General features: G+C 41.1%; 1 protein-coding gene across 1 annotated transcript in view; it reads left to right on the forward strand.

The window, feature by feature from the left end:
• Positions 1-12715, forward strand: part of C5 (complement C5) — an 80923-nt gene that overhangs the window by 3811 nt on the left and 64397 nt on the right. Inside the window, exons 2-5 of the mRNA XM_060250587.1 lie at positions 4897-5089; positions 6958-7126; positions 8581-8651; positions 10827-10918. Of these exons, the coding sequence (XP_060106570.1) occupies positions 4897-5089; positions 6958-7126; positions 8581-8651; positions 10827-10918 (525 nt within the window). The remainder of the gene's footprint in view (positions 1-4896; positions 5090-6957; positions 7127-8580; positions 8652-10826; positions 10919-12715) is intronic.

The following is a 12715-nucleotide window of genomic DNA, read 5'->3' on the forward strand; positions in this document are numbered from 1 at the left end:
AAACCTTGAAGAGTTGGAAGGGACCTCCAGGGTCATCTAGTCCAACCCCCTGCACAATGCAGGAAATTCACAAATACCTCCCTCCCACACACCCAGTGACCCCTGCTCCATGCCCAGAAGATGAAGAAGAGACTGAATTTATATCCCACACTTCACTCAGAGCAGCTTACAATCTCCTTTCCCTCCCCTTCCCCACAATAGACACCCTGTGAGGTAGGTGAGGCTTAGAGAGCTCTTTGAGAATTCTTGAGAGAACAGCTCTGAGAGAACTGTGGCTTGCTCAAGTTCACCCAACAGCCGAATGTGGCAGAAATCTCCATCATTCCTGGCCAAACTGGCCTGGAGGAAAATTGCTTCCTGACACTGAAATGAACATATGAACATATGAAGCTGCCTTATACTGAATCAGACCTTTGGTCCGTCAAAGTCAGTATTGTCTTCTCAGACTGACAGCGGCTCTCCAGGGTCTCAAGCTGAGGCTTTTCACACCTATTTGCCTGGACCCTTTTTTGGAGATGCCAGGGATTGAACCTGGGACCTTCTGCTTCCCAAGCAGATGCTCTACCACCGAGCCACCGTCCCTCCCCAGTGGCAATCAGCATTTCCCGGGGTGGGGTGTGAGAACTAAACACTGATGAAACCCATCCTGCCCTCTTATGATCTAAGTTCACAGAATCAATATTGGTGTCAGATGGCCACCTAGACTCTGTTTAAAAACCTCCAAAGAAAGAAGAGCCACCACCTCCCAAGGAAGCTTGTTCCCCTGGGGAACCACCCTGTCAGGAAGTTCTTCCTTAATGTTTAGTCAAAAACTCTTTTGATTTAATTTCAACCCATTGTTTCTGGTCTGACTTTCTGGGGGAACAGAAAACAACTCCGCATCATCCTCTATATGAGAGCCCTTCAAGTACTTGAAGATGATTATCATATAACTTATTAGTCATCTCCTCTCCAGGCTAAACATACCCTTTAACCTTTCCTCAAGGGGTTTTGTCTCCAGACCCCTCACTATCTTTGTCACCCTCCTCTGGACATGTTCCAGCTTTGCTATATCCTTCTTAAATTGTGGTGCCCAAAATTGAACACAGTACTCTAAATTAGGTCTAATAAGAGCAGAGTAAAGTGACACCATCACTTCACATGATCTGGACTCTATACTTCTGTTGTTACAGCCCCAAATTGCGTGTGTTGGCATTGTGGCCTTGGGCTGTTTTTTTTTTAAAGTCGGATGTGTGGACAGACAGCTACCGTCCTCTGCATATGCCAGTAACAAGGAGGAACAAACTCAATAAAGAGATGTGAAATTCGCAGAATAAAGGAAGATCAAAACCAGCCACTTCCTCAACATCCAGCTCTTTTAAAAAAGAAGCAGGAAAAGATCAGGGAAGTTTACCCTGCTGACTTTAAAAATAACTTTCACTAAAAATCTAAGAATTTATTGTTTCTCATATACATTCATTACCTAAAGTACCAACAGACAACATCACTTGTACTAGCCAACATCACTTGTATTAAATTACATAGTGGTGCAATTTGTTATTTGAAAACCTTGTTCTTAGAATGTTCTTATATTGTTCTTAGAAAAATAAGGCTAAAGGAGATATAACTGGGATAAAGTCCAGCTGATATTAATATGACGACATAAACAAAAAATAGGATTGGGATGTTAGAAATATAAAATAGGTAAGATGATAACCTCTTATTAAAGCAACTTCTGTTGGTGTAGGAGTGTGCAAGCTTTCTGATTACATTAGTGTTTTTGATTTTTGCCCGATGAAGAGTTCTGTGCAACTTGAAGCTTGCACCCTCCCATGATTTATCTATTAAAAATTGGCTTTAAAGTCAAAATGGAAGTAGCATTTTTGGTTGCTTCCACATGGAGGTGTGAAAACGCACCCCTGCCAGAATTGTAGCAACAAATGGCATGGCAGAATGGTGTCCTATGCTCTGGGACTGTGCCAATATTGCCCCCGCCACACACCTCTTCCCCTTTCCCCAAGACTATAATTTAGGTGTGTGGCATCAGTCCTTTCCAATCTGAGCTACTAAACTATAGCTGTAGCTTCATCTGTTGTCACTGCTAGTTCCCCCTTTGAATTGGATCAAAGAAGTTTTTCCTTCCTTATGTTTTTTTTATAACTATATATTTATTATAACTTTTCCAAAACTTTTCAAATACATACAAAAACAAAACATACCCAAACTTTAAAACAAATAAAAATTAATACATAATTTAACACTTAAGTCCGAGCATCAATTATAGCGACTGTTATCATATTTTGAACAAAAGTGACATTTGTACAGAAGAAATACTAATTAATGACATGTCTATGTTCTTCAATATTAACAAAATCCATATATTTTGTAGGTAACACAGATAATTTGTTGCCCTCATTTTTTAAATACTGAAAAAAGGTAAACCATTTTCCAAAAAATCAGATTGTTTCTGTGGGTTTTCTGCTGCAGTTAGATTTGGGAAGCAATTTTATCATTTACAACTATATCCCAAACTTTTAAAAACCAAAGTCTTATTTTGGAATTGTTTTCTTTTTCCAAAATTGTGCAATCAAGGTTTTTGCTGCTATTAAAAGTAATGTGAACAACAACTCCCTAGACTAAGATTGAAAAAATGTCTTCCCAATAATTCAATAAAATAGATTCAGGGGTGTTGGAAAGTCCCAGGGTAGTCCATGAGCAGGATGTCATGTGGGCGCTCCTATTTAAATTGCATCCTTCCTGCAATTTAAGATGAGATAATCTTTTAAAAAACAAAAATTCATAATTGACAACTGACAAAAAACTCATAATTGACAATTGCTAGAAATATGAACTGAAGTTCCAAATGCTTTTCCTGGTTAATTATAGCATCAGCAGAATCAATTACTATTACATGATTTCTAAATAATCAACATTACGTATAGTTTAACAGGTGCTGAACTGATATCTGAACTGTGTTCTATTATAATTGCATAGTTGCATCTTTGAATAGCTGAGTTTTCAATAGATAGTTAAAATAGACCTCAAAACCAGCTATAGAAAGTTATCTTCAAGTAACTCTGAATACAGGCTGGCCTGTTTTTTTAATATCCCATTCCCATAAAAGGTAAGGAAGTGTCTGGTGGCCTCTCTGCTCTGGGTTGTCTCAGATTAAACATTATTGAGATAGGGTATGGTGGATTTGGCACTGAAATTAGGGCTGCCAGTCCCCAGATGGAGGCAGGGGATCCCCCGGTTTTGAGGTCTTCCCGCCAATTCAAGGTCATTAGAAAGCGGGGGGGGGGGGACGTCTACTGGGCACTCCATTATTCCCTATGGAGACCGATTCCCATAGGAAACAACAGAGAATTGATCTGTAGGTATCTGGGGGGGGGCTGTTTTCTGAGGTAGGGGCACCAAATTTGCAGCATAGCATCTTGTGCCTCTCCTCAAAACATCCCCCAAGTTTCAAAAAGATTAGACCAGGGGGTCCAATTCTATAAGCCCCCAAAGCAGGGACCTCTATCCTTCATTATTTCTAATGGAGGGAAGGCATTTAAAAGGAGCATGGTCCCTTTAAATGTGATGGCCAGAACTCCCTTTGGAGTTCAATTGTGCTTGTCACAACATTGCTCCTGGTTCCACCCCCAAAGTCTCCTGGCTGCACTCGCAAAGTCCCCAGATATTTCTTGAATTGAACTTGGCAACCCTAACTGAAATGGTGTAGCCTTAATTTGACAAGGTGCTCCAGTGTGACTCCATGTACAGATAACAGCAAGGATTCTTTCAATTATAGGAGCCCTGTACATTTGCCATCAATACCCTTTGGACTACCTAGCTGAGGTGGAATTGGGAAAGACTGTTTTGCAGGGAATATAAGAAGAGCCCCACAGGAACAAATGAGTTGTTCATCTAGTCCATTATCTTGTTTCATACAGCAGCCAACCAGTTGCCACGGAGGGCTAAAAATCTGGGTTCAGAAGGCAAGGCCTTCCCCTGCTGACTCTTGACACTGATTTTAAAGGTTTGTTGCCTCTGACTATGGAGGTTCCCTGAAGTCACCATAGCAGCCATTGATGGGCCTGTCCTCCATGAATCTGTCTATTTTCGTCTTAAAGCCATTGTGACTATATCACTACATCCACTGACAGTGAATTCCAAAATGTAGTTATTCATTGACTAAAGGTCTTATTTTGTCTGTCCTGAATTTGTTGTCTATCAGCTTTACTAGGTGCTCCCTGATGAATGGATTTGCTAGGAAACTTTTGTTCTGTTCCAGGACTTTTGGCATGTGGAGCTCCACAAACTTTCATCATGTCAGTTTCCTCATGCATCATGAAACTGTTGGGAGATGTTACCATGTTTGGAGAGCTTCCATTTAGCTTCCATGCCTATTTCCCACTGGGATAACATTGTTGATGCTTAGCACTTTACTGGCATTAGCCATGTGGGTGATATTCACATTCCCATGTAAAGAAAGGATTGAGCTAACTTTGCTGTTGAGTACAGCAGCTTTTCTGTTTTAATATAAGGAGACATGTACTTGAGTATATAGCCTTTAAAAGAAAGGACCAAGGGAATGCAGTGTAGCATTGGTTGTTCATTAAGAATGGTACAAATAAGCACATCATAAGAGATTTGTGACAGTCCTTATAAATGATGTCATGGGCACCATTTGGTAGGTCCCAGGACACTAGAACAAGGCCAGTACAGTAGTTGTGCTTGTTGGGATGGAAAGTACAGTTTTCCAGGAGCTACAGTCGTTCATTTGCATGATGGAGAGCATCAGTTCCTGCAGAACCAAAGTATTGTTTGCGAAATCATCTTGCTGGAATAGTGATGTCTGTATGACCCTCCCCCACAAACCACGAAGTCAGAGAAGGCCCTTACTAAAGCTTCAGTTTTGTCCTTGTCTCACAGGTATGTCATTACTGCACCCAAAGTGATCCGTGCAGGAGCATCTGAGAAGATGGTGATTCAGGCCTTCGGATATGAGCAAGAGTTTTCAGTGACAATATCTCTTAAAAGCTTTCCAGATAAACAAACTTCTTATGCCTCAGGTCATATCCAGCTGACTCCCGCCACTAAATTCCAAGGTTCTGTTAGTTTAATGGTATGTAGTACAGGATGCGTGATTCATGCATGCTCAATTTAGTGTTTTTTAAGACTGAGTCCATAACCTTATGTACAAAACAATATTTATAAGCCCGCCTTTCTCCTATGCATTTCAGAACTCAACATGCATAATAATGTATAAAAACAATTTTGTATAGCAAGCATTTGAAAGAATTTAAAAAATACTGTATGCTCTCTCACCACTGGGTATTCCCCTTTTGCCCAGACTAAGGATGCCTCAAAGAGCCCTCTGAAACGGCTCTGTTTTGCAATCTCACTGGAATGCCAGGAGGGTAGAAGAACCCTGACCTCTTCCAGAAAGCTGTCCCAAAGGCATGGGCCACTTGCTGAAAGGCTTGCTCCCAGACTGTTGCCAAATAAGCTGTCAAGGGGGCTGTTATCAGTGGACCCTGCTAGGTAGAGTAATTTTATTATACCGTATCATGCGGAAAGAGGCAGTCCTTCAACTATCTGGGTCACAGCGTGAAGGGGTTTAAAGGAAAGCGCCAACACCTTGTACTAGAAAGCTACATACTTGGAAAGATCCAATAAACAGACTAGGATTTACTTTCTGGTATAACCATGCTTAGGAGCAGACTGCACAGCCAGCGAATTCATTACCAATGGCTGCTGCCAAGAAACCACTTCCCTCATGCTTTAGGTTCCATGTTGTAGCAGCAGCATTGTATGCAAAGGCATCCGGATTGCATGGGTACTTTCTACACGGGTGCTTATACTCCATCCAGGCCTTTGGCCCTGCTGTAGGTGGTAACTAGGAGTATACATACCCAACTAGGAGTATACCCAAGCTGAAAATATACCCCAAACATACCTTATTAATATTTTCAAGAAATTTTTTCAGCTTCCCAAATGTATCCAGGTTTTCTCTGGAAAACGGGGGTGAGGGCTGGGGTCCTGAGAAAATCCTGGATATAAACAGCTGTTTGTCAGGCTGCAGTCCCTTTAAAGTTTCCGGCTGGCTCAGGACTGAAAGCTCATTTTAAACTAGACTGCAGGAAAAGCCAGCACCAGAAGCTGCTGTGCCACAGGGAGCAATCTGCTAGGCAAGACACAGCAGATAAAATCATAGAACAGAATAATAGAATCACAGAGTTGGAATGGGCTATACAGGCCATCTAGTTCAACCCCACCTGCTCAATGCAGGATCATCCTCCTAGAGCATCCCTGACAAGTGTTTGTCCAGCTGCTGCTTAAAGACTGCCAATGAAAGGGAGCTCACCACCTCCCTCCCAGCCATGTCTGTGTGCTGCAGGGAGAGACCTCTCTGCAGCATGCAGATCCTAGGGCAAGCTTCTCCTGCAGCACAGTTTAAACTGCACTGCAGGAAAAGCCAAGCCAGCCCCAGGATCAAGCTGGCTTTTAAAAAAACGGGTATGTTTCTTAAGTCTATTGGACCTGGAAAAAATTGGGATTTATGAAAAGTCCTGGATCTGAATGCCATACCAATATTGGGATCTAAGATTTTTTGAAAATACCAATTTTTTTGGGGGGGGGGGAGGTCCAATGACCCAAACCAAAAAATACCAATTAAAAAAATGCACACCCCAAAGTGGTCACCACGTGATTCTGCAGCCACTCTGAGGTTCTTGGAGGAATGACAAGATAAAAATGTACTGAAAGTTGGATGTGAGATCAACCATCAGCATATGGACTGAACCATAGAAACCTAAACAATTAGGGTCAAGTAATGTGTTCACTGTTGATATGCATGTTTAAAGTTAAATTAACTCCAATAACGCCATTTTAAAAAGTCACATATTACATGTTATTTGTCAGTGTTAATCCAGGGAGATTACTGTTTTCAGATGTGTAGTTTTTAACAAAAATGTTTTCCGCTTTTTCCAGATTCAACCAAAGGATTTAGGAAACACAGACCCAAATAATTTAGTCACATCAGTATATCTGGAAGCTGTTTCTCCACACTTTACAAAGGAGAAGAAAATGCGTGTTACGTATGAAAATGGATTTCTCTTCATTCAGACTGACAAGCCTGTTTATACACCAGATCAGTCAGGTGAACATATCTTTTTTTAAATTCTGCTAAATATTGTCATAATTCTGCACTGCCTTGATTTTTTTTTTTAAATATTGTGCTTTGGTGAGGGGTGTATTCTAAGAGGTGGTGTAATAAAGTGAGTGTGAGTTGTGAGCCAGAAAAAAACAATTTAAATTTACAAGTGGCCAGACTAGCCAGTATTGCTTGGTCTCACTGCAGAATTAATATCTCTGGCCTGGCACAGTTTGCTGGTTGAGGTGTATGGGCAAACAACAATTTGTATGTAAAGTGCTTTAATTGACTCTATCCATACAGGGAATGAATGAGTAGGCAAATAGAGGGCATTTCTGCACAGTGCCAAACCATGGTTTGATGTTGCATCTGAGTCACACCAATGTGTACGAAGAGCTTTAATTGTTCAAACCAATGCTTTGTACAGTATATACCGGTTATAATGAGCAGCCCTCCACAGATACTTAGCAAAATATCTTGCTGGGAACATGGTTCTATACAGCAATTTTCTAAAATCAGAAAATTGACTATAAGACATTTTTGCATGTGATAAGTAAATCAGTTTATCCTTAAATCAGATTCCCCCTTACTCCCTGTTAATGCTGTGAGGGAATATTGTTGCTGTTTTATAGTGCTTTTTTAAGAGAGCTGAATGTGGTAAAATGCCTTGCAATATTTCCTTCACTTTGGCTGTCCTGCTTTCATTTCCAGACAAAGATTTTGCAGGCTTTTGAAGCACTGTGAAAATGGTTTATTAGAGATGGTTGCACAATGCTGTTTATCACCTTCAAGCTCCTGCACCTAGTCCACCTTCCCAAGTGGTGGAAAGCACCAGGGGGCCATGCTCACCTGGATGGATTCCCTCTAGATGTTTTCCTCTCAATAGAAGAAAAGTTGTTTCCACTAGGAGAAAAACCGTTGGGAAGAAGATGTAGGGAGTGGATGGCTGTTACACTCCTTCCCTTCCTGTGTTTTCAGTGGATTACCTTCCTTCCCCTTCCCAAACCCTGGCTTGATTTGCATTGTAGTACACAGGTTGTGCTGCCCCAGCATCCATTTTATCCACACAATAATCTGCCAAAGTGGATGATAGATGAAGGTCAGCCAACGAGCTTCAGGGTTGAGCAGGAGATTTGAACCCGGGTCTTTACTATGCCATACTGGTTGTTATTTTTACTCTGTGATCATAACAAAATGACATAGTTTGAAAAGTAATGCTTGAAATTTGCTAAAAACTTCTGCTGACTTGTGTCTGACTCCATTTACTCGGATGCAACACAGTTCTCTTTCACAGTTCTCTGGGTGAGCACTGTGTTGCAAAATCGGATCCATTTGGTTATCCAAAAGTATCCTTGGATAACAAAGTCAAACAGGAGTCTGTCAGGATTACAGTTACTACCTGATTTTGTTTTATCATAAATAACATTGTGTTTGACATTTATTTTACGTTATTTTTGCAGTGAAGGTTAGGCTCTACTCTTTAAATGAAGAACTGAGGCCAGCGCAAAGGTCAGCCATGTTAACTTTTGTGGTGAGTACAACATAAGTGAATGTAACTGTTTTTCCAGCAAGGTGTGGTGGTAGTTGTGCTTTGAGAAACCACGTGGGTTGTTGAAGAGTTAAGCTCTTGTGCCCTCTCCACATTATCCAAATCAGGACTGGCATATACTAGCAGTTTGCCTTTTATAGACAAATGGAGAGTACTACAAAAACACCATAATTTAATGGAAATCTTCTGTTTTAATCCTGAAAGTTAACCTTTTGGACAAATGGATGTATAAAAACATGCTTGTCTGTTGTGATTTTTGTTTCATTTTCCCCTTGAGAGTGCTGTCATCTTTCTTTTCTGAAAAAAAAGGTGCCAGAACTCTCAGTGGGGAAATGAAAGAGAAACACATGGGTGCGCCTCATTAACTTTTAAACATTTTTTTAGAATTTTGTTTCCATGAAGAGGTTCTGGAACTCCATCCACCATGTTCCCCCAGAATAAAAGCCCGCGTAATCCATTTGTATTGCCATTAGTGAAAGCCCAGTTTACTTAATATGCAGACTTGGACCTAAGCCATAAACAGAAGAAGAGCCCTGCTGGATCAGGCCAGTGGTCCATCTAGTCCGGCATCCTGTCTCACACAGTGGCCAACCAGTTTCTCTGGACAGCCAACAATTGGGCATAGAGACTGAGGCCTTCCCCTGATGTTTCCTTTCCTCCTGACTCTAGGATTCAGAGGTTTCGTGCTTCTGAATGTGGAGATTACCCTCATTCACTGTGGCTAGTAGTCACTGATAGGCCTATCCTCCATGAATCTATCAAATCCCCTTTTAAAGCTGTTTATCCCTGTGGTTGTTGTTACATCTCTCACAGTGAATCCCACATTTTAATCATTCTCTGTGAGAAGTACTGTTTCCTTTGGTCTGTCCTGAACCCCATTAACTTCATTGGATGCCCGAGCATTTTGGGAGAGGGAGAAAAAGTTATCTTTGTCAACTCTCCCCATCTCATGCATAATTTTATAAACCCCTATCATGTCCCCCCTTAGCTGTCTCTTCTCTAAAATGAAAAGTCCCAGACTCTTCAGCCATTCCTCATAGGGAAGGTGTTCTAACCCCCTAATCATCTTGGTCGCCATCCTCTGTACTCTTTCCAGCTCTGCAATGTCTTTTTCGAGATATGGTGACCAGAATAATTTTGTTTCATCTGCAAACTTGACCACTACACTACTCACCCCTTGTTCCAGATCATTTATGAATAGCAGCCTCAATACCCATCCTTGTGGGACACAACTGCTTACTTCCCTCCATTGTGAGCTGTCCATTTATTCCTACTGTTTGCTTTCTGTCATTTAACTAGTTTTTAATCCATAAGAGAACCCATCCTCCTATCCCATGATTCCTAAGTTTACTCAGGAGTTTTTGGTGAGGTAGTTTGTCAAAAGCTTTTTGAAAGTCCAAGTATATAATGTCTACCAGGTCACCGTTGTCTACATGCAAGTCTAGAAGGTTGGTAAGGTGGGACTTCCCTTTGCAGAAGCCATGCTGATTTTCCCTCAGCAGGCTTTGTCCCTCTATGTGCCTAACAATTGTATCTTTGATTACCATTTCTATTAATTTGTCTGGGACAGAAGCCTTTGCTTCTGTTTGAGCCCCTCTTTGTTCATTGCAGAGAAGGTCGTCCACTCACAGTGCTCTCCTCTTCTCCTAGATGCTTTTCAGCTCACTTAGATGCTTTTCTAAGTGATACTTTTCTTAGATGCTCTTCTCCTAGATGCTTTTCATGCTTGTCTTGAATGAGTTGAAGCTCGTAGCATGGAACAAACATTGTTCCACAGAGGTGGACCACCCTTGCAAGTAGAAAAGAACACTCTTAATTATGAACAGCAAAGGCCATTGCAAATTGATATTAACTAATGACAACTAAATGGAGTGTCTATAGTCAGAGTAACTTTACCTAGATGCTGGGAAAGAAGAACTGGGAGTGGTATTGTACTGTGAGGTTCCAGAGGCAGCTGGCTTATGAGAGAAACAGAATGCAGGCCAAGATGGAAGCTTGAATACAATTTAGAATAAAATTAATCCCAGCATTGACAGTTCCATGTTAGATGGCGCAATAGGGCAGATCTGGAATTGGTCCACAGTGGGGATCAGATGTGCAATGAGAGTTCTATGCTTCCCAGATGTATGTTTGATTTTATTATATTTTTCTATAAAGGATCCAGAAGGAGTAGAAGTGGACCTTTTAAAAGAAGAGGACTTGACCGGAGTTATATCATTCCCTGACTTCAAAATTCCACCATACCCTAAGTATTACTATTTTAAATATTCCTGGCTAAAGCCTTTGTATTGCTTTGCAAATAATTATGCTTTTTCAATGTTTGGTTAGATTTAAAATCTTTTGTACATCCCATGTCCAAATGAGTTGATTTAAGCACTGGCCTTTTTATATGCACTGGCCTTTTTATATGCAGTCTGTTTTAACAGCTACGATAAGCCAATATTTTAGAACCTCAAAAGATTGGAAAGTAGTGGGCTTAGCATTTAAAAAACAAAACTCTATCCATTGAATAATTGAAATCAGGGACCAAATTTTGATTAAGGGCAAAGAAACAGATTTCTCTGTGGAATATGTGAAATGATTGTCATTACCCCTATTTGGTACAGCTATTTATGAAGTAGTGTTCTACGAGTTTTCAGGTAAGATTAATCCTTATTTGAGTTGACTTCAGGACAAAGCAGGCTTTAGTTATTTCAAGATGTTTCAAACAAAGGTGTGTGCTACATCTCTCAGGGCCAAAATGTTGTCTCTGAGTATAGTGCAAACTTGTAGTCCCCTCTCCAGTGATTCCATCTCATACTATCTCATAAGGCACAAAGGAAGCTTTCCTCTTATTTCTGAAATGACATGAATAGACCATCCCGTAGTAATAGGCTTGCAGTCTGGGTTCTCCTGGCTCCCAGGACTAGGTAGAATGGGAAGGGAAATTCCATTTCTGCCCCCTATCACCTTCACCTTCACCACCACCACCATCACCATGCTTGGGCCGTCACAACTCTTACCATACTGTACTCCCCCAGAAAGCTTTTGTGGGGTTGTGTGTTTTGAGTGTATCCCATGTTAATGTTTTGAATAGTGATAGCTAATACATGAGGAAGAAGCCTTCTAGCAGTATCTCTTTGCATCTGATGAGAAATGCTTATCTAACAATACCTGAGTGTGTTAGCATTTAAAATGCCATGAGACTTGCTGGCTGGTGGTGGTGATGTTTAGCTGCAATGGACCGTTAACAGAACGACCTCTCTGCATTCTTCTTGACTTGCTGTTTGTGACTCTGGTGCCTGAACTGGGAATCTCATGAGCTGTCAAGTGTCTGCTCAGGCCTCATTAGGCACAGAAGGATGTAGGGGTGTGTGTAGCGCTTGTCTCTTCAATGAGCAGAAAATATGTAGCATCCGAATTGACCAGCCCGGTTAAAGACTAGGAGCTAATTCTTGCTTCGTTGACAGAGCAGAACCTTTTGCTTGCTGTGCTTGAGGCTCTAGCTTTGCCAGGATCTCAGTCTAGATTCAAGTAGTCTCACCCTGACATTAGCTTTGTGCAGGCAGAGAGACTTTTACAGGCAGTGCCAACATACAATCCTGCTTGCATATTCTGGTGGGATTGCCTTGATGTCATGTTCCCCAACAATGGCAGCTACAATTTGGAAATAAAACAGGAAATACTCCATAAAGGAAAACTTTATGATCCTGAGGGTTTGCAGCTACTATCACTGGTTAACACTGTTCTTTCTCCTATGCTGATCCTGCTAGGACTTTTGAATTATATAGTCACCTGAAAAAGCACTGCAATCATTGAAAAAACTGTTGCATGTTGTCCTTTGGCAAGGGTGTGAACCACTGGAAAGGAGGGCACAATGCAAAAGAAACCCAGTTATCCTGTCCATAGCTGCTAAACCTTACACCAGTATAATTAATAAAAACAGTCCAGATGCCAGCACACTCCTCATAGGAAAAGGGCTCTCAAAGTCAAAAGTCGGCAGGCATTCATCACAAGCCATTTTCTAAAGGCATTGTAATTCATGTGTATCTGAGATGTATCACAAG

The sequence above is a fragment of the Heteronotia binoei genome, chromosome 12, assembly GCF_032191835.1.
Source record: "Heteronotia binoei isolate CCM8104 ecotype False Entrance Well chromosome 12, APGP_CSIRO_Hbin_v1, whole genome shotgun sequence".
NCBI lineage: Eukaryota > Metazoa > Chordata > Lepidosauria > Squamata > Gekkonidae > Heteronotia > Heteronotia binoei.